Source organism: Myotis myotis, unplaced genomic scaffold (assembly GCF_014108235.1).
Source record: "Myotis myotis isolate mMyoMyo1 unplaced genomic scaffold, mMyoMyo1.p scaffold_m19_p_5, whole genome shotgun sequence".
Classification (NCBI taxonomy): domain Eukaryota; kingdom Metazoa; phylum Chordata; class Mammalia; order Chiroptera; family Vespertilionidae; genus Myotis; species Myotis myotis.
This window is the reverse complement of record NW_023416357.1, coordinates 102,780,038-102,802,317: the sequence shown is the minus strand read 5'-3', so window position 1 is coordinate 102,802,317 and position 22,280 is coordinate 102,780,038. Positions and strand designations below refer to the sequence as shown.

General features: G+C 47.0%; 1 protein-coding gene across 1 annotated transcript in view; it reads right to left on the bottom strand.

Moving 5' to 3' along the window:
• Positions 1-22,280, bottom strand: part of IFT140 (intraflagellar transport 140) — a 94,628-nt gene that overhangs the window by 62,737 nt on the left and 9,611 nt on the right. The window contains exons 4-12 of the mRNA XM_036308854.1: positions 15,348-15,469; positions 15,022-15,164; positions 13,046-13,221; positions 11,839-11,930; positions 11,215-11,321; positions 10,358-10,503; positions 4,317-4,520; positions 4,108-4,180; positions 2,080-2,171 (exon numbers count right to left, since the gene is read on the bottom strand). Coding sequence (XP_036164747.1) covers positions 2,080-2,171; positions 4,108-4,180; positions 4,317-4,520; positions 10,358-10,503; positions 11,215-11,321; positions 11,839-11,930; positions 13,046-13,221; positions 15,022-15,164; positions 15,348-15,469 — 1,155 coding nt within the window. The remainder of the gene's footprint in view (positions 1-2,079; positions 2,172-4,107; positions 4,181-4,316; positions 4,521-10,357; positions 10,504-11,214; positions 11,322-11,838; positions 11,931-13,045; positions 13,222-15,021; positions 15,165-15,347; positions 15,470-22,280) is intronic.

The window sequence follows — 22,280 nt, the reverse complement described above, 5'->3', positions numbered from 1 at the left end:
AAGCGTACCAACATCAGAATTATAGGGGTGCCAGAAGATGAGAGAGAGCAAGATATTGAAAACCTATTTGAAGAAATAATGACAGAAAACTTCCCCCACCTGGTGAAAGAAATGGACTTACAGGTCCAAGAAGCACAGAGAACCCCAAACAAAAGGAATCCAAAGAGGACCACACCAAGACACATCATAATTAAAATGCCAAGAGCAAAAGATAAAGAGCGAATCTTAAAAACAGCAAGAGAAAGAAACTCAGTTACCTACAAGGGAATGCCCATACGACTCTCAGCTGATTTCTCAACAGAAACTTTGCAGGCCAGAAGGGAGTGGCAAGAAATATTCAAAGTGATGAATACCAAGAACCTACAACCAAGATTACTTTATCCAGCAAAGCTATCATTCAGAGCTGAAGGTCAGATAAAGAGCTTCACAGATAAGGAAAAGCTAAAGGAGTTCATCACCACCAAACCAGGATTATATGAAATGCTGAAAGGTATCCTTTAAGAAGAGGAAGAGGAAGAAAAAGGTAAAGATACAAATTATGAACAACAAATATGCATCTATCAACAAGTGAATCTAAGAATCAAGTGAATAAATAATCTGATGAACAGAATGAATTGGTGATTATAATAGAATCAGGGACATAGAAAGGGAATGGACTGACCATTCTTGGGGGGGAAGGGGTGTGGGAGATGTGGGAAGAGACTGGACAAAAATCGTGCACCTATGGATGAGGACAGTGGGTGGGGAGTGAGGGCGGAGGGTGGGGCGGGAACTGGGAGGAGGGGAGTTATGGGGGGAAAAAAGAGGAACAAATGTAATAATCTGAACAATAAAGATCTAATAATAAAAAAAAAAGAATAAAAAAAAGAATTAAAAAAAAAGGACCTCGAGAGGAGAGCATTCTGGATTAGGGTGGGCCCTAAATGAACCCAGTGTCCTTAGAGGACACAGAAGAGAAACACAGACACAGGGAGAGGCCGTGAGAAGATGCAGGCAGAGGCTGCAGTGATGCATTTACATGCCCCGGAGCAAAAGCACCAGAAACTGGGAGAAGCCTGGGATGCATTCTCCCTCAGCCTCAGCAGGAGCCAGCCAGCCCACACCTGGCGTCCTGAACTGTGAGAAAATAAACTTTTATTGTTTGAAGCCACGCAGTTTGTGATACATATTTATGGCAGGCTCAGCAAACGAATACAGCACGCCAGCTGCCGGGTTCACACATTCCGTGTATGTGGGATGCAGACAGATAAGGGTTTCTTTTGTTTGTTTGTTTGTTTTTTATTGATTTTAGAGACAGGAAGGGAGAGGGAGAGAGAGAGAGAAACATCAATGATGAGAGAGAATCATCGATCAGCTGCCTCCTGCACGCCCCCACTAGGGATCAAGCCCAGACCTTGGGCATATGTCCTGACCTGACCTCCTAGTTCAGCCGTGGGCAAACTATGGCCCGCGGGCCGGATCCGGCCCGTTTGAAATGAATAAAACTAAAAAAAAAAAAAAGACCGTACCCTTTTATGTAATGATGTTTACTTTGAATTTACATTAGTTCACACAAACATTCCATCCATGCTTTTGTTCCGACCCTCCGGTCCAGTTTAAGAACCCATTGTGGCCCTCGAGTCAAAAAGTTTGCCCACCCCTGTGACCTAGTTCATGGGTTGATGCTAACCATTGAACCACTGGCAGGGCAGGTTTCTTCACACCACCGAGGTCTGTCATTTGGAGGCATGAATTGCTCCCATCCTGGCCTCTCCCTCAGACACATGCACAGAAAGGCCTGTCCAAAAATATTACGTCCTAAACTAACGGCTCCTTCGCCCCCAAGATGCACAGCAAACATTGCCTCCCATTCCACAATCCCATGTACTCAATCAAGGTCCAGTAATCTAACCTCCTCACTGCAAAAGGCCCTTGCCCTGCCTACTGATTTCTGAGGTCACAACAGTTACAGATGGAGCAGCTCTCCGGCTCCTGATCTGTCTGGATAAAACCAATGTGCAGGCTCTGGCTTGACTTGGAGAAAGTTTGCCCTAATTGTCTTCATCATCAGAGCCCACTCGTTCTGGGGCAGCAACTTACCTGCCAGGTTCGAACTTGAACTCGATTGGGCTCCACCGTGTAAAGGTTTTCCTCGTGCATCGCTAACACTGGAGACTCACACAGAAAGGTCCCTAAAATAAAGATAAACATGACAGCAACAGCTAAATATCTCATGCTCCCTCAGCGTTTAAGAAGCATTTTCACACACGTCCCCTGATTCGCCTCAGGCCTCATAATAGCTTTGCGAGGGGTGTGTTCTCTGCATGTTGCAGGGGAGGAAAGCGAGGCCTGAGGGGCAGGGACAGCCCACGGCCACGCGGGCAGGGACGGCTCGTGCAGGCTGCAGCCTGGGGCGGGCACTGTGTGCCGGGCCCTGCACCACGCATCCGCGGCATCTCCTTTCTCCCTCCTGGCAGCACAGCCCCTAGGAGGGCACAATGGTTTAAGCAAGTGCCTGCTTAACTTATGTGGAACTGTGGAGGCCACAAGCGCTGGTCTCTACACTAGTTTCTAGACGGGCTCTTATCTGGTGGGGGAGATGATTACACACGCAAGACATAATATCTCAGTGCCTGCTGTGCTGTTTGTCCTGTGGAGTGAATAAGAAGTTCATCCTGCCCCTAGGGGGCCTACACTAGAAGAGAGGAAAAGATGCCAATTACCAGCAAAATACAAGGCAGAGCAAGAAAAGTGTTAGGAGAGAATTTCAGGCAACAAAGCATTAGAGGGAAAAACAGGGAATGGTCTGAGGTGATAACCAGCACAAACATCCCCAGAGAGGTGTGAGGTGTTCAACGGAACACATGGAGGGCTCATCCTTGGGTCGCGTGAGGGGAGAGGGCCGAGGTCAGGACGACTGAGCCAGCTGAGGAGCACTCTTCATGGTCGCTGTGTAGCCTGGAAGCCACCCCCTAAGGTATCACGTCCTCATTCCTGGAACCTGTGAATCTTAGCTTCTGTGGCCAAAGATACCAGGGTCTCGGGATGGGGACATTATCCTGGGCCTTCCAGGTGGGCCCCAAATGCAATCACAAGTGTCACTATTAAGAGGGAGGTAGAGCCCTGACCGGTTTAGCTCAGTGGATAGAGCGTCAGCCTGCGGACTCAAGGGTCCCAGGTTCGATTCCGGTCAAGGGCATGTACCTTGGTTGCGGGCACATCCCCAGTAGGGGGTGTGCAGGAGGCGGCTGATCGATGTTTCTCTCTCATCGATGTTTCTAACTCTCTATCCCTCTCCCTTCCTCTCTGTAAAAAATCAATAAAATATATATATATTTTTTTAAAAGAGGGAGGTAGATTTCAGACAGGAAAAATGTGACCCCAAGCAAGGACTGCCAACAGTCACCAAAAGCTGGAAGAAGCAAGAAACAGATTCTTCCTTAGAGCTCTGGAGGGACGCAGCCCGCTGACGCCTTGACTCCGGGCCTCTCACCTCTACACCTGTGAGAGAATCAGTTTCTTTTTAAGCCACTGAGTTTGTGCAGCTTCAGAAAACTCCTACAGGCATGTGCTGAAGAGTGGAGGGTAAGGCAGCCTAGTGAAACGGAGAGCCGGCGAGACTGACGGGACAGAGAGAGCCGTTTGAGCGTGACGAAGCCTCTCTGGTGATCCGTCCTGACATTTCCAGACAGAGGCTGGCCTTGGTCAAGATGCCCTGGGGCTCACAGCTCTGTGCGGTCTGGATCCAGTTCAAAAGTCGGGTGTGTAGCAACTCTGTCCCCTGGGCAGCACTGTGATATGTGCCAGTGCAGCCTTATTTCTGAGCTATTTTATTGTCCTGGATCCAGCTTGCTGGCCCCGGATCCAGCTGCGCTTCTCAGCCACCTTGAGGGGCTTCAACAGGGTGAGGCCCAGGAGGCCTGAGAGGCCCTGGCAGCTCAGGGCCGGAGCTGCACCACTGACTCTGGAAACACAGGCATGAGAACTGATGTGCGAGTCTCCCATGGCCCTGTGCCAGCCCTCTGCCCAGACCACAGCACCAGCACATCCCACCCCATTAGACGGTGAGAAAAGAAAGCATGGTGCTGAGTTTCCCTTCTGCTGGGATGGGGGTGGGGGAATTCCTACCTGCATTTCGCAATATGGCTCCAGAAGGCTCAAAGACCACCACCTGCTTTCCATTCCAGACAGCGACAGCATCCTAAAAAGGACCGTGGACATGAAAAAGCAACCCGCCATCTGGGCCCCTTACCATCCTGAATGACCCTACAACTGACCGGGTCTTCTGTCTACACTGAAGACCCCCTACCGACCCCACAGGTCAGCCTCGCAGATACCTTGGTGATGAACACTCCGCTGATGTGCATGTCTGTGCGCAGGTTGTATGTCAGCCCCGTGGAGAGGAAGGACACGTTGAGTAAGCTTGGGGAAAGCTGCACCGCGGCCGCCTGCTGGTGGAAGTGCGAGGACATGGCCTGCGCGCTGAGGATCACCACGGCGTTCGTGTTGTTCACCGCCAGGAGGTTCTTCCTGGAGCCCCACTTCATTTCCACGTTGGAGAGAAGGAACCAAAAGTGTGAACAGAGGAGAGATACAGTCAGGAAAACATCATTCATACGAGGATTCATAAACAATTTCCCAGCACTATTTCTTCTTGTTCAAAATTATTTTTAAAATGTTGTAAGTATAAAAGGTGTACATTGTACAAAAATTTTAGAATACTGATACTCAGCGTTGTGATGAAGCTGGTAGCTGCCTATATGGCTGTTTTTGCTCGTGTCTGTTCTCACTGGTTGAACATCTACAATTTACTTTTCTTTAAAAAATGTTTTTATTGATTTTAGAGAGATGAAGGGAGAGAGAAACATCGGTGTGTGAGAGAGAGAGATTGATCAGTTGCCTTCTGCACGCACCTCACCGGGGATCAAACCTGCAACCTTGGTATGTGTCCTGACTGGGGATCGAACCAGCAACCTTTTGGTGCCCAGAACAATATTCAACCACTGAGCCACACTGGCCAGGGCTACAATTCACCTTTCTGATATTAATTTAGAGGTGCTTACTTTTTAAAATTCATATCAAACCTAACATAACATATTAAATTATCCAGCTTTCCTCTGATATAAAATGCACATTTATAATTTCATATTAAACTTCCAATCTATATAAATCTGTTTCTGGATCTCCTACTCCATTCCACCGATATATTTATCTACTCCTGATTAACCACTGTTGTTGTTTTTTTCCAATTTTTATTTATTGATTTGAGAGAGAGAGAGAGAGAGAGAGAGAGAGAAACGATTTTTTGTTCCATTTATTGATGCATTCATTGGTTGCTTCTTTTCATTAGTTGTTTCTTCTATGTGCCCTGACCTGGGGTCAAACCCACTACCTTGGCATATTGAGACAACACTCTAACCAGCTGAGCCATCTGGCCAGTGTCATAACCATTGTTTCAATTGCTAAAGTTTGAGATATATTCTGGTATATTATACAGAAATGTTCGGATTGTTTATACTTTTTTTTCTTGGCCATCTGCTCTCCCAAATGAGTTAAGAATTACTGTGTTGAATTCTCCCAGGGGAAAAAGTCCTTATTTTTACTGTGTATACATGTCATTTGTGGACTTATTTGGGAAGAAATGACACTTTTACAAGATTGAGGCTTCTCTTTGAGAAACATGATATATCTAACATTTACTCTGTTTTCTTTTACGTCCTTTAGGAAGGTTAGTGTGGCTCATTCTATTATTTTATTTTTATCCTTATTTGAGGGTTGCGCTGGGTTGCCTCCTAGTTATTTTTATTGATTTTTAGAGAGAGAGGGAGGGAGAAAGAGAGAGAGCGGGAAATATCGACTAGTTGCCTCCCATATGCACCCAGACTGGGGATTAAACTCTCAACCTAGGTAGGTGCCCTGACCAGGAATTGAGCCTGCAACTGTTTGGTGTATGGGACAATGCTCTTATCAACTAAGCCACCTGACCAGGGCCCATTCTATTATTTTAAATGGCATTTCTTTCATTACCAGTGAGGTTTCACGTTTTTCATGTGTTTTACTAACTACTCCTAGGTAAATTATCTCCACCATTTTTTCCATTAAAGCTCTCAATATTTTTCTTTTTTATTTTAAGAGTGCGTTTATTAAAGTTGCGACAGTGAAACAAAAAAAGGGCTTAGGATAGAAAAGCAACAGAGGAGAGCCTATGTGTGCTCTGCCTTGGCTCTCTAGATATGTTATAGGGAAGAAGTGAGCCACACTGAGCTGTGCAGACTCACCTGGGAAGAGCTCCCCGGATGCAAATCTCATGGGGACCCTTGGCATTTAGGAGAAAAAAATAAAGATGCATGCCCGAGAGGGAAGAAAGGTGTGGGTATGCTCCAGAGAGAGCACACTTGATATTTTCCTTATAAATGTCAGTTTTCTTCACGTCCTCTATTCTAAGACTAGAGGCCCGGTGCACGAAATCATGCACCAGTGGGGTTCCTTGGCCTGGCCTGCAGGATCGGGCCAAAATCTGCTCTTCAACATCCCCCGAGGGGTCCCAGATAGCGAGAGGGCACAGGCAAGGCCAAGGGACCCCACTGGTGCACAATCGGGGCCGGGGAGGGACACGGAAAGTTGACCAGCTGGGGAGGGACCATGGGAGGGCTCCAGGGCGTGTCCAGCCTATCTTGCTCAGTCTTGATTGGCCAGACCCCAGCAGCAAGCTAACCTACTGGTCAGAGATTCTGGGCCCTGGTGGTCAGTGAACATCATAGCTAGAGGTTGAACAGCCTTAGCATATCATTATCATATTACGCTTTGATTGGTTGAATGGACGACCAGACGACCAGACACTTAGCATATTAGCCTTCTATAATATAGGATATCACTAAAGGTAAGCCATAAGTTAAAAGAATAGCTATGAAAAGATTCCGTCCTCCCACCGAAAAGTAAAAGCAACAAAAGAGTTGTATGCAACTTTATATTAAAATAAAGAAAACAATATGCATTGAGAATTGGGAAATATAGTGTTTTAGAGCTCAGATTTGCCTTCAGTTCTAGTTTTGTTCTCCATTGCCCGGTTTGACATAAGTTTTTATGTACTCAAACTTGTTAATCTTTGCTTTGCAACTACTTTTTTTTGTTTGTTTGTTTGTTTTTGTTTTTGTTTTAAATATATTTTATTGGTTTTTTACAGAGAGGAAGGGAGAGAGATAGAGAGTTAGAAACATCGATGAGAGAGAAACATCGATCAGCTGCCTCCTGCACACCTCCTACTGGGGATGTGCCCGCAACCCAGGTACATGCCCTTGACCGGAATCGAACCTGGGACCTTTCAGTCCGCAGGCCGATGCTCTATCCACTGAGCCAAACCGGTTTCAGCTGCAACTACTTTTATTACTTCAAATCTGAGAAAGTTATGTTTTCTCTACAGATCTAATAATATTCTGTGCTATTTTTAGCCAGTTATTCTGTCCTAATTTGTAACATATTTAACTTGTTAATATTTAACTTGTTAATTCATTTTTATATATGGCCTGAGAGGAGGATCTGAAAGTAATTTCCCAAAATTGCTAAAGGGTATCCCTAAACTATTTACTACATAAATTTTCCTTTCCAGATTAGTATAGGATTAAAGACATTTTAACTTAAGAGATTTACATAGAGCAGATCTTTTAAAAAAAATATATTTTTTTATTGATTTCAGAGAGGGAGAGGGGGAGAGATAAAAACATCAGTGATGAGAGATGTCTGCAGGCTGATGCTCTATCCACTGAGCCAAACCAGCTAGGGCTACACAGAGCAGATCTTAGAGACAACTTCCAGGATGGCAGGGTAAAGAGCCCAGAGGACATACAGGCATAAATGGTAAAAATTATGAAAAAAAATCTAACTCTCTGGAAATTGGGCATAAAGCAAATGAAGATGCATTTATTTAAGAGAGTCTCTCTAGCACAACCGGAGTGGCTCAGTTGGTTGAGTGTCATCCTGTGCACCAAAAGGTTGCTGGTTTGATTCCCGGTCAGGGCACATCTCTCTCTCTCTCTCTCTCTCTCTCTCTCTCTCTCTCTCTCTCTCTCTCTCTCTCTCTCCCCCTTGCTCTCAGATTGAAAAAGAAAAAAAAAGATTGTTTACTAATTCTGGTAAGAGCAGTACAATCTGTGACACCTGAGCCACTCTGCTCCCCTCCTCCTGTCCCCCAGCTCAGCATGACTGAAGGCCCACTTGAGTGGATAAGACAGGGCTCCCTCTCCTCCAGCTCCCAGATGAGGGCTACAGTATGCTGGTAGGGGTTAACCACCAGCATTTCTCGTCCCCTGGGCTCTGTGTTGTAGAAGCTAATTCCAGGTGAGTGGGGCAGAGAGGTGGGGGCCCTCTCCTTCTACCAGCCCCTGCTCACAGCATGGTAGTCTGAGAAGACTGGGCCCCCACACCCTGGCCCCTGCTTGCTCACAGGGTAAAGGCTCCATGCTGGGAGAGGCAACCTGAGAAGACAGAGACTACTGTGCCTGGCTCCATGCCCATAAAGCAGGGTGTCTTTTGAGAGAAGCTATCCCACTCCCAACCTCTGGAGAACTAAGATTTTTTCCCCCAAGGCAGAGGCTGTCCACAATATTGACACAATATTTAAACTAAAATGTCTAGCTCACAACAAAAAAAATCAAGTGCCATGCAAAACAGAAGACTATAACTCACACACAAGAAAAAAACAGGCAACAGAAACTGCCCCCAGAAGGCCCAGATGTTGTACTTAAAGACTCCAAAGTAGCCATCCTATATAATAAAAGCTTAATATGCAAATTAACCAAATGGCAGAACTACCAGTGGAACGACTGGTCGCTATGACGCGCATTGACCACCAGAGGGTAGACGCTCAAAGCAGGAGCTTCCCCCAGCCCACAGGCCCCAGGCCAGCCAAGGAGGGTGCCAGGGGGGGGCCCCCCCATCACCCCACGGAGGGAGGTGACCGGCAGCGATGGCGGGGGGCAGGGCTGGTGAGCGGGCAGTGCCAGCCGAGCCAAGATGGGTGCTAGCAGGCCCCCCTCCTCCCGATCACCCCACCGGTAGCCCCACAGATCGGCCCTGATCGCCGGCCAGGTCTAGGGACCCTACCCATGCATGAATTTCATGCACTGGGCCTCTAGTTAAAAATATATTCAAATAACTAAAAGAAATCAGGCTTAAAGAAGTAAAGGAAGTGTGATTCAATGTCTCACCAAACAGAGGCTATCAATAAAGAGACAGAAATGATCAAAAAAGAACCAAATACCCAGTAGAAATTAAAACATATGTCAACACAAAAACTTGTACATAAATGTTTACAGCAGCATCCTCATCCTATATAATAAAGAGGTAATATGCAAATTGACCATCATGCCATCACAAGATGGCAGCGCCCACGGGGGTGGGGGGAGCGAGGCCAGCTGCTCCGCGCCTGCCGCTGGATTCCCCTCAGCCCTGCCGGGGGCTTCGGGTCCTCCTGCACCCCCCACTGACTGAGGCTCAGGCAAGCCTCGGATGGCGGCTGCGCAGGGCTGAGGCGCAGGTAACCAGGGCCAGCCGAGGCTTGTGCTGCTGGCAGTGGCAGCAGCAGACGTGTGATGGAGGCGTCACCTTCCTCTGAGGGCTCCCTCACTGTGAGAGCAGGCAGGCCGGGCTAAGGGACCCCCCTCCAGTGCATGAATATTCATGCACTGGGCCTCTAGTTATTAGTAACAGTCCAAAAGTATGAACAACCCAAATGTCCGTCACTGGATGAAAGGATAACAAAGTATGGGCTATTCAGACAGGGGACTACTACTCAGCCACAAAAAGGAATGAAACACTGACACATGCTACAGTTGGGATGAACCTAGAACACGTAATGCTCAGTGAAAGAATCTCATATCCAAGCATATTGAGTGTGATTCCACTGAAGTGTCCAGAATAGGCAAATCCACAGGCACAGAAGGCAGATTAGTGGTTTCAGAGCTGGGGGAAGGGGAATGGGGAGTGACTGCTAATGGGTATGAGATTTCTTTCTGGGACGATGAAATGGTTCCAAAATGTATTGTGATGATTAAAAAATTCTGCAAATATACTAAAGACCACCTGGTATGTTATGTAACCCAATAAAGCCGTTTTAACATAGATAGATAGATAGGTAGATAGATAGACAGACAGACAGACAGAAAGATGAAGGACAGAGATAAAGGGGTGGGTAGAGAAAGTAAATATAGATTACTACAGATCCACAATCCCTTTTCTGCAATTCTGAACTCCAAAAGGCCTTTATTTTTATATTATAGTCTTTTAAACTGAATAACTTACAATGATAGGTACAAAGTCAATTACTTCCTTCACTTTTGTAGGGCACAAAATGAGTGTATCTGATGCCCTGGTAGAGTTGTACCTTTATCTGCGTGATGTTCCCTTCGAGCTCAGTAGGGGTTTGAAGGGTCCACATGTCTTTGCCCTCCACTCCCCGGCTGCTATGGGGGCCTGGCACTTTCTTCCACATGGCTACTCGCCCTTTATCAGTGCCCGCTGCCAGAAGACCTACAGGTAAAAACCGAGTCCACAGTCATTGACTTGAAAAGGGATTAGAACAGCAGCAAGCTCCCTTCTCTGACCACCCTCTCTGAAATGCCAGTCCATCAGCCCTCTACCCAGCAACTCTCCAGCCCTCGCCTGCTGTATCTTCCTTTGCAGGAACTGATGGCTGACTACCTGGCGATACAGTGGGTGCATGTGCGCATGTGATTGGTGGGGGTACTGATGCTGGTTCTTCTTTTTCTCCACGAGAGCGGAGGCCTATCTGCCTGCCCATCTGCGTCTTCAATGCCAGAACAGCACTTAGCACTCAGCAGGCACGAAATAAATGCCACTCTGGCTCATCTCCTGTTCTGTCTTCCCTGTGTGTACACTTATACACATACATACATACATACATACATACATACATTTACATACACGTATGTATATATATTTCTAAAGTTTCCCACACTGTCTTTTTCTTGGGGTTTGGGAGAGAATGGAGATCAATTGCAGACAGCCAGGTTGGTCACACTTTGGACCAAACTCTTGACCTTCATGTGGGATAAAAAGCTTCACTGTTACTTTCTCATTCTTGACTGATTTTATTCAAATGACTTGACAGTTACAACCGAGTTACCAGCCTTTAAATAGCCACCATCATCATTTTGCAGCCAAAGAGCAAAGCAGGAGGTTGGTTCTCCTTCTCCCTTATGCCAGCCCGAGAAATCTCACCTTTGATTTTACAGTAAGAAACACAGTTTATATTCTCTCCTTTTTCAAAACCAAACTTCTCCTCTGGACTCAGCACGTAATTCTCTCCTCCTTCTAAGTCCCAGAATCTACAAGGGAAGGAACAATGCTCACTAAGGAGACTGCCAGTGCGCTGCCCTCGGCTCTGAGGGGCTTGTCCAACTCGCCGAGCGAGCTGTAAAACCCAGGAAGAAGTCATGGCCCTTTGGACTCTGACGTGACAAGCAGGCCGTCATCACATTTAGATCTGTTTTGTACCCTGTTCGTCTTCAAAGGAAGCAGCTATTAATAAAAGAGGGTCCATGTGTGACAGACACCAGGTCACGATGAGAACAAAAGACCTGCAACCACACGCACCCAGGAGAGCCGCCAGTATCATGTGGAACCACAGCAGCGAGAAGCAGGCGCTCACAGAAACCAGGCAGAGGGACTCCACAGGCAGACGGGACAGGTCCACCCCGGCGTGGGGGCAGGGACGCCTGGGTCTCTAATGTGCTCTGTTCTCTGATCTCGGAGCTGTTACCTGGGTGTGTCCAGTTTGTGAAAATTCATCACAAATTTGAGACTGACTTTTCACCCCACAATCCCTGGCGTGTCAAGTCTCACCTGAGGGCTGCTTCCCCGATGGCGGTCACCAGAAGGCTGCCTTCAATCAAAGCGATGTCTGCCTGGTGACCCGTTTTCCCACTTAGCTTTACCTGAATTAGGAAAAACAACCCGAAATGAGCATGCCGTGTTGCTGGGGCTGTGTGTCCCTGCCTGGGAGCCTGGACTCTCTGTCTGCAGTGACTTCCTGCAGACTCGGCAGTAATGGAGGTGCGAGGTGACGATGAGCACTTGGAAAGGCACGCCCAGCTTTCCAGGCTGCACAGCCAACGCTGACAGCCGCCCTTGCACACTAAGTGGTTAATACAGTGGCTGCCGGCGCACCGCACGTAGCCCATTTCCAGCGTGACTACCAAGCTGAGCTGAGGACCAAGGTCAGGAACCACCGTGCCCTCCATGGCAGGCATCACACCCGTTTTGCAGTGGCTCAGGGGGAACTTGAACCCAGGTCCACGTGATTGAGCGGCCATGTTTTCAACTGCTGTGCTCAAAGATACACAAATGACCAAACAAATACCGACTGATAAAAAATCAATCCATTCCATAATCTATGAGTATCTTTAGGGGAAGTTCAGAGTTCTCCAAGGAACATGAGTTCCTCTGGTATAAACCAAGAAACTAGCAGGAGGGCAGCGATGAGCAGCACCTGACAGGACAGGGGTGTCCTCCTGGCGCTGAGGGCCCAGGGCTGATGCCGCGAGGCACCTTCAAGGACGTCAAGGTATACGTCTCAGCAGACATAGTGGAACACCTGCTGAGGGATAGACATCCCTCAGGTGAAACAATGTGCCCGTGTGCCTGGGGCAGCTGGGACAGACGCACATGAGGGGAAATCCCAAGGCTCTCAATGGTGAGTGAGCCCCCTCCAGGCCTTGTCTGCACAGCCAGGAAGCAGGGCGATGCCCCTCCCCACAATTCCATGGTGGAGGTTGAACGGGCTGCTGCAAAGTGAGCGGTTATTCTCACGCCCGGGTCTGTAGGCCGCCAGTGAAGCAATCCTGGAGGGCGCAGCCTGACTCACCTTGTCTGTCCACTGACGCCAGAAAAATCTTCACTCTCACTTCCCCTCACCTGAGCGGGAGGTCGTACAACGCATCACGGTACTAAACAGCTCTGGGAGTGGCCGTGAAACAGCTTTGCTAAGGAACTGGAAAGGGTGATTAATCAGGTCAGGAGAACCCAGCCAGGGCCCTGCCCCTCTGCCCACCTTCATCACTTCTTCTGCTTTGCCATCAGGCGTCACCAAGTACAGGGACAGCAGCAGGTTCTCCGTGACCACCACCAGCGCCTCCCTCTTCTCGAGGTAGAAGAGTGTTTGGATGGAGCTATCTGTGGACGCCAACTGAGTGGTCTTGCCTTTCTCGTCCACGTAGTGCACTGTCCCTGAGGTCAAAGAGGACCGTCACCAGCAGCCATTTCTATGTCCTTAGGGAGCGTTCTCAAAATAAACATCTTCGTTATAAAAATTTGCAAAGAAAATATTTCAAAAACATCTGCATATGACCTCACAGGCTGCCATCTCGGGAATACGTTCAGCCTTGACGCCTGATGCCTCAGCCATCACTACCTCCACCAAACCAACCTCGGATGATTCGGACTTTCACACTGATGACCGCCTGACCCGCAGCCTCGGAACTCTTTGTTCATCCTGGTCCCCTAACATGAGGTGCTCATCTGTCACCCATGCACCAAGGCCCTAGGTTGTGACCTGCCCTACCCCTAGGTCTGTCTCCTCTGTCCCGTGCATGGTTGGTTGGCTGTTTTGCCCTAAGCCGCAGGGCCTCGCCAGCCTGGAACCCCTCCTTCTCCTGTCCACCCTGAGCGTGCCAGTCCCTTGCCCACCTCCTGGTTTCTCTCCCAGCTTCTGAGGTTGGCAGGTGGAACCTCCCCCGGGATCCAGTTCCCTGCTGCTGCTCTCTGGAGCCTCCTCATCTTATTCCTAATAGGTAACTTGTTTCTTATGAAACTGAAAGTTCAACATTCTCTAGAGGCTAATTGCAACAACAACGAGCATCTACTCAGCACGTATGTGTGGCAGGCTAGCTAGGTGATAAGGACTCACATGTGTATTAACTCCTCTCTGTTTCCGGCGAGCTCTCGCAGCGGTACTCTTACTATCACTGTCTCCGTTTTATACACTAGGAAGCCGGGGCACACAGATATGAGATAATTTTCCTTTGAAGCCCAAGTTACCGAGGGGAAGGAAGAGCTGACGCCACTGCACAGCCCTCTTCCAGTCGCCAACGTCTCTCCCTTCATGCATCTCTTTCCACACCATCTTGTCAAGTCTTCCTACGGGGCCCCTGCACTGGCACCTCCCCTCCCTGCACCCCCATGGCACTGTGCGCGCTCCAGGTCCCTGCGGTGACCTCCCTGAATTCGCTCAGCACGGTCTCTTTATCGCCTAAATGTAAGGTATCTTAAAAGCCCCAGCCCCTTCCAGCTCTCATCCGCTCTCCTCTTCCTGTCATGCTGACACAGCCTCCTCAAACTTCACCGCCTTGTGCAAGCCTCATTTCCTTGGCCTCTTCCTCACAGCAGACACACACTTGTGAACGTCTCATGTGAATACAAAGACTCTAGTTTTCTCTTAACTTCATATTGCATGTATCAGCTGTCACTGGGGCAGCCTGTTTCACTCTTTACACTAAGGAGGAGTTGTGTTCAAATCACTTAATGTGGGCCACTCATGAAGGCTGGCTGGTGACTGCAGGCTGGAAACAACACCCACCCATCCTGCCTGGCCCATGTGGCTCAGTGGTTGAGTGTCAACCCATGAACCAGGAGGTCACCGTTTGATTCCTGGTCAGGGCACATGACTGAGTTTTGGGCTCAATCCCCAGTAGGGGGCGTGCAGGAGGTAGCCGATCAATGATTCTCTCATCATTGATGTTTCTCTCTCTCTCTCTCCCCCTCTTCCTTCCTCTCTGAAATCAATAAAAATGTGTTTTTGAAAAGCTTCCAAATAAAAATAAAGTTCAATTTGTCTCTAATCAGAACTAAGCGAAGCCATTCTTTGAATACTGGATAAATAACTGCAAAAAGCTGGCGAATGCATCACTCTGAGGTTGGCACACACGCAGCCTGTAGTTTTATGCAGAAACGCCATCTATTTGTTTTATATCCTTATCAGACGCCCTAGAAAGGCTTCCGTGTCCTAGAACCCCAAACGAAGCTTCTTACCATCCATCAAGCTGACAAAGAATGACAGTCCCTCTTGAGATCCCATTTTCAAGAAACTTCCAAAGCCACTTTTCCTCCAGTTAAACATGTCCAGGGCTTTCTCGTCTCCGCTCACAGCTGCCTTTGCCAACTGAACGAGGTCCCTGAAAGCAAATACGACCCAGAACGTCAGGATTCCTTGTTATTCCTCGTAGGAAGGTGCTGTCACTACAGATGCTGAGAGAGGCTCATTGCTATGATCCCTCCAGTGTGTCCGGAGGAGCCACACCTCTGCTCATCCCCCCCAAAGTATTTAACCTCAGGCCACTACGGAAGCTCGGACTTACTCTCCGGGAGGGGGGAGCCGGAAGATGCAGTGCGTCAGGCGTCTTCCATATTCATGCTTCAGCAGGGGTGTCCCTTGTACTCGGCCCCTTTGATCCAACCTCCACACGAGCAGGACACCAAGCTGGAAAACCCATCATGTGGAGGAAACGCATTCTTACTGAGCCACTGGTCAAGGCAAGAGTTACACTGTGCGACAGAACACATGCTTATTTCTCTCTCTCTCTCTCTTTTAAACAAAACTACATGTGCACCATGACAAATACAAACAATTCAAGTGTTCAGTGAAGGAACCAGAAACTTTTCCATGTACCCCCTCCATCCTTACTCCCTGGAGATAACAACTGCCACATTTTTAGTTAAAACAAACTTTTAAGTTTAGAATAGATTCAGATTTGTGGAATAGTTGTGAAAACAGTTCCAATAAATTTCATACCCCCGCCTAATTTCTCCTATCATTAGGTCTTACATTGGTGTGGTACAGCCCTCAGATTAATAAGCCAATATTGATACATTATATTAACCAAAGCCTTTGTTCAATTTCTTTAGTGCCTCCCTAATGTCCTCTTCCAGCCCCAGGGTCCCAACAGGACCATGTGATGTTTGGTCTCCTTAGGCTCCTCTGGGATGAGACCACATGTCAGACTCTCCTGTTTTTGATGATCTTGACAATTTTGAGGTCTATAAAGGGATTGTGTGGATTGTCCCTCCATTGAGATCAGTCGTTTTTTCTCATTGTTGACTGGGGTTGCAGGTTTTGGGAGAACACAGATATAAAGTGCTCTTCTCGGCATATCGGACCATGGGTCCATGCCATCACATGACTTGTCTCTGTGACACTGACCCGGATCTTCTGGCTGAGGTCATGTTTGTCAGGTGTCTCCGCTGTGCCGGTCTCCCCCCACCCCTCTATCCTGCACCGTTTGGAACGAAGTCACTATGCACAGGGGAGGGGAGTTACGTCTCACCTTTTTGACCATGAAATGTCTACATGAATAATTTGGGGTTCCTCAGCACAGGGAGACGCCTCTTCCCCACCACTTATTAATTCAGTCATAGATTTATATCAGTATGGACTTATTTCCTACTTTGGGTTATAATCTAATACTGTTTTATTTATTTTGTTGCTCCAGTTCTTCCAGCTTCGGCCACTGGGAGCTCTTTCGGCTCGCTCTGTGAGCACTTCCTTACTTCCTGCCACTACAGATTCTCTAAGCTCACTGTCCTGCTCCAGTCCTAGAGTCAGCCATCAAGGAGCCCTGGTTCCCTACGTTGGAGGAAACCAATAGAAACCAGGATCTGGGTGCCAGGGGTATTGTATGTTCAATTTAAACACCATCAAAGTCTCAATCAACAGCAGGGAGGAGACGGCTGCATTGGAACTGGTCTAGGAGGCTCCTCGACCAGGGATGAGAGCTAAGCCATGCACATGGCAGTATTTCCATCTGAATCTGCCTGCCAAGCGCCTTTGTTTTGATGCCTAGACATTCCTCAAGGCATGTTTCCTGTTCAAGATCAGTGGATGTTTTAGCAAACAGTACGCTCTTCCTCCCACCCTGCTTTCAATTAGCATGGATTCCAGCATCCCCACATGCTGGGTAAATCACTTTATTGTACATAGGAATATGATCTTCCAATAAGGTTGACTTTAAAAACAAATTATACAGTAAATCTCTAAGAAAAGTGATGGAAGATTGAAAATAGTATGTAACAAATATATATTCATATATATTATGAATAGTATATATTATCACACTAATTCTTGACTTTGCCAGCTTTATGAAGAATAAATGTTGCCGAAACCGGTTTGGCTCAGTGGATAGAGCGTCGGCCTGCGGACTGAAAGGTCCCAGGTTCGATTCCAGTCAAGGGCATGTACCTGGGTTGCGGGCACATCCCCGGTGGGGGATGTGCAGGAGGCGGCTGGTCGATGTTTCTCTCTCATCGATGTTTCTGACTCTCTATCTCTCTCCCTTCCTCTCTGTAAAAAATCAATAAAATATATTTTTTTAAAAAAAGAATAAATGCATTATTGGTTCCTTTAGTTTCACTTGCATAGTGAAAAAGAAAACGAAAATGTTTCCTTCCCCAGTGGCCCAGCCTCCCCCCTAGAGAACCATACTGTGGGATGCTGTGTGCCTGATGGTGTATGATGCGTACATAACACTTGTAGAGGCGTCCCTTTGCTCTGCCCTTCAAGTGCAATCAACCAGTACTTATTCTTTAACGTAACAATGAACTCCATAGAGATCTTCCTTAGCACATCCAGGCTTCTAACTGGCAATTCCTGAATACAATGAGGACATACTTTGCATGTCCAGACTTCTAGACTGTTGTTTTGAGGAAGGTGTTCAGAGCCCCGGGCCCCGGGAGTAGTGGTTTCATGTGTGATTGTACACCCCTGGTGTTGACAGGATAGATGTAGCCCACCGCAATCACTGACTCCTGAGGAGGCAATGACTCAAGCGTGCTTTGTGTCAGGGTCTGGCTAACCGGCTGGAAATGCAGCACAGGGTGGCGATTTGGAGGTGAGCTCTGAGATGTCTGTTTCCCTTGTGGCAGCCTTGCTCCTCATCCCAATTCTAAGTGTTTTTTGCACCTCTCACTACTCCTGCAGGGCAAGTCTTTGTGTTCAGAGCTTTTTCTTCAATGTCATTCCTTCTGAGTTAGAATTACTTCATTCACCGTAATTTTTATTTTGTTTTTATTTTTATTGATTTCAGAGAGGAAGGGAGAGGGAGAGATAGAAACATCAATGATGGGAGAGGATCATTTATTGGCAGCCTCCTGCACGCCCCTTACTGGGGATTTTGAGCCTGAAAACCAGGCATGTGCCCTGACCAGTAATGGAACGGTGACCTCCTGATTCATAGGTTGATGCCCAACCACTGAACCACACTGGCTGGGCTCATTTACTATAATTTTATACAGTAAGGCTCTAAAGAAAAGTTACCCCCAAAAAAAGAAAAGAAAAAGAAAACAAAAGAAAAGTTACCCCAAAGATGAGAAATTAGCCCTATTTGTGAAGAGCAAGAGTTGAATGTATGAAGGAACTGACGTGAAGTTAATAGTGTTTTAGATTCGATTGTTGTCGACATACTGTCACTTCAAAGAACAGGTCATCCTGCTAGGTTCTCTAATAGTTGATGCTGACAGTAGGAACTGACTTGCCTTTGTCCTGTGTAGATTTACTGGTTCCTACACTTGGCTCAGTGAAAGCATACAGGGAAATAAGACCTGGCCCACATGACACTCTCTCCACTTCTTTACTGATGGAACTGCTAATGGACACTTCTCAGATCTGCCCAGTGTCCCTTTCCTGGGGATCTCCCCACCTCCCTGGCCACTGCTGACTACTGCACATGTGGGCACTTGGCCTGAGCTGAATTTGGGCCAGAGGAGGAGGGACAGGTGTTCTCTGGGTTGGAACTGAAATGAGAGCAGGTGATTTCGTTTGTTTTCATCAGCTAGAGGTTCTGCCTCATGGACAGAATGCAGGGGTCCTCAAACTTTTTAAGCAGGGGGCCAGTCCACTGTCCCTCAGACCGTTGGAGGGCCGGACTATAGTTTAAAAAAAAACTATGAACAAATTCCTATGCACACTGCACATATCTTATTTTGAAGTAAAAAAACAAAATGGGAACAAATACAATATTTGTATTTGCATGTGGCCCGCGGGCCGTAGTTTGAGGACCCCTGGGTCAGAGAGAGAGAGAGAGAACTTGAGCAGGACAGTACACAGAAAGGTACAGAGCTGGCAGACAGCTGTGTCTGTCAGCACCTCACTCTTGGTTCTAGACCAGTGGTTCTCAACCTTCCTGATGCCGCGACAGTTTAATACAGTTCCTCATGTTGTGGTGACCCCCAATTTCATTGTTACAAATTGAACATAATTAAAGCATAGTGATTAATCACAAAAACAATATGTAATTATATATGCGTTTTCCGATGGTCTTAGGCGACCCCTGTGAAAGTTGTTCGACCCCCAAAGGGGTGACGACCCACAGGTTGAGAACCGCTGTTCTAGACCGTCATGAAGTCAGTGTGTTCCCATCCCTGGAGACCCCGGCCTCAGATTAGGTGCACGGCCTTGCTTCAGCTAGCCTGGCTTGGTTTCACTGGTAACCAACCTATCTAAACAGGGTCTTTGGTGAAGACCCAAGGAGACCCTCCGCCAAGCCAGTGCACTCAGTGGTGCAGCATTCCAAGTGCTTATACATTTGTTATGAACTATTTTCCTGCTTGAGCCATTCATTCATTCATTCATTCATTCATCCATTTATTTGGTTAATCCTCACCCAAGGATATATTTTCCATTGACTTTTAGAGAGGGGGGATGGAGAGAAAGAGAGAGAGAAAAAAACATTGATGTGAGAGAGACACATCAATTGGTTGCCTCCTGCACATGCACCATCTGGGACTAGGGATCGAACCTGCAACACAGGTACATGCTCTTGACTGGGAATCGAACCCGAGACCCTTCAGTACTTGGGCCAACACCAGCTGGGGTGAGCCCACTATTAAATTAAGACCAGCATAGTCTAGATTTTCTTAGAAGGATTAGGTATTTCTGCTCTTAAATATTTTGACTCATAGAACTTGGTCAGCAAACATATCCGAGTTTAGTTCCATGCCTAAATTAATTTATTTTGTTAGTGTTTTTTTTTTTAATATAGTCAAAATGAGAATAATGCAATGCAATCATCTCGAAATCTTTTATTCCTACCGGGAATTTGCAGAGCATTCCACAGCAGGGAGGTAGGAAAGGTCACTAAGGGAATCAGAATCTGGGGACAGCCATGTCTTTAAGTGGGAACTGAGTAGAAAAATCATCAAGAAAAAAAAGGAACAAGCTAATAAAAGAATGTGCAAGTGACATGACCAGTAAAGGAAATGTCAATGGCTCTGGTAAGTGATGCTGATCCTCAATATTAAGAGAAATGCAAACTAGAACATGACTGGGGTGCCGCTTCTCTAGGCAAAATTCTGAATTCGGACACAACACTCTGTGAGAAAGCACAGCTAGTGCGCTGGTGTGAACTGATGCAAGCCCCATGGAGGGAGGTTTGGGAACATCCACCAAACCACAGGCGCACATGCCCTAAGGCTCTGCCACCCCACTTCCAGGAACTTCTCTGAACTTCCACATGTGTGAAATGACAAAAGCATGAGGTTAGCCACTGTGTCACTGTCTGTTTAGCAAGACTGGAAGCCGCTGGAATGTTTATCAACAGCGGCTGGTGAAGTCATATCATGAAAGACAGGTTAAAAGAAAAGAAGGAAGTTTGCTGTTTACCACCATGGAGAGATCTGGAAGACACAGTGGAAAATGAAAAAGACAAGAGACAGAAGAGAAGCTCGATATCACTTATGTGAAAGGAGAGGAGGATAAGGAGACAAGATCCTTTGTGTGATATCTGCAACCAAAAGTGTTTAATCTAAAGCAACAAGCAAACAAATCTAAACTGAGGAATATTCTACACAATAACTAGTCTGAACTCCTAAAAAGGTTGATCCTTATTCTTAGGGATTGATGGCAAAGTAGTTAGGGCTGAATGAAGTATGATGTCTTTGACAAACTCTCAAATGATCAGGAGGGGAGGTAAATATATATATATATATATATACTAGAGCAGTTGGTTCTCAACCTTCTGGTCCTTTAAGTACAGTTCCTCATGTTGTGACCCAACCATAAAATTATTTTCGTTGCTACTTCTTAACTGTAATGTTGCTACTGCTATGAATCGTAATGTAAATATCTGATATGCAGGATGGTCTTAGGCGACCCCTGTGAAAGGGTTGTTCGACCGCCGAAGGGGTCGCAACCCACAGGTTGAGAACCACTGTACTAGAGGCCTGGGGCCGGCCCACCCCTGATGGGGTAGGGGAGGCTGATTGGGGGCGGGGCCGGCTGGGGGCAGGGGCCACAGGCAGTTGGCCGGCCCCACCCCCTGGTCAAACTCCCGGTTGAGGGGACAATTTACATATTAGCCTTTAATTATATATATATATATATATATATAGAGAGAGAGAGAGAGAGAGAGAGAGAGAGAGAGAGAGAGAAAGTAGATGTGTCAAAATGTTAATAACTAGTGAATTTATGTACTAGTAAAGGGTATATGGGTGTCCCTTGTACTATTCTTTCAAGATTTGAAATTTTGCAAAATTGGAAGTTGGGGAAAGAATGCATTTTTATGTGACTTTAAGAGAGTAGGGGGGAAACTGATGGGCATGGGTGGAGAGGCTTTTCTTTCTTTAAGTTTATTTATTTTTTGTTTTTTAATCCTTGCCCAAGGATATTTTTCCATTGATTATAGAGAAAGTGGAAGAGAGAGGGAAAGACAGAAACATCCACGTGAGAGAAACACATGGACTAGTTGCTTCCTGCGCCCGCCCCGACCAGGGCCCGGGCCAGGGAGGAGCCTGCAACCATGCATGGTATGTGCCCTTGACCAGAATCAAACCCAGGACCCTTCGGTCCTCAGGCTGACACTCTATCCACTGAGCCAAACCAGCTAGGGCTAGAGAGGCTTTTCAAAGTACATACCATTTCACGGCTTTTGAAATTTGAAATATATAAATGTATTACCTGAAACATGTGTTAATGAACACACTGCAAAATTTCTGCTGTACATGTATGAATCAAATTGAGTCTAGACCAGGGTTTCTCAACCTGGGCACTGTTGGTCTTCTGTGTGGGGTCTGTCCTGTGCCTTGTAGGATGGTGGCCTCTACCTACTAGATGCAGGTCGAGCAGCCCCCCTCCTTTGTGACAATGAAACACGTCTCCAAATACTGCCAAGTGTCCCGAGGGACAACCGAAGCAGGTGGAACTGCCTGAGCTAGACAATCAGGACCAGGGACTCCTAAGCAATGAAGAAATATGTTCAGGGAAGCCGGTGATTTGGTGATGCCATAAAAGCGACAGTACCCGG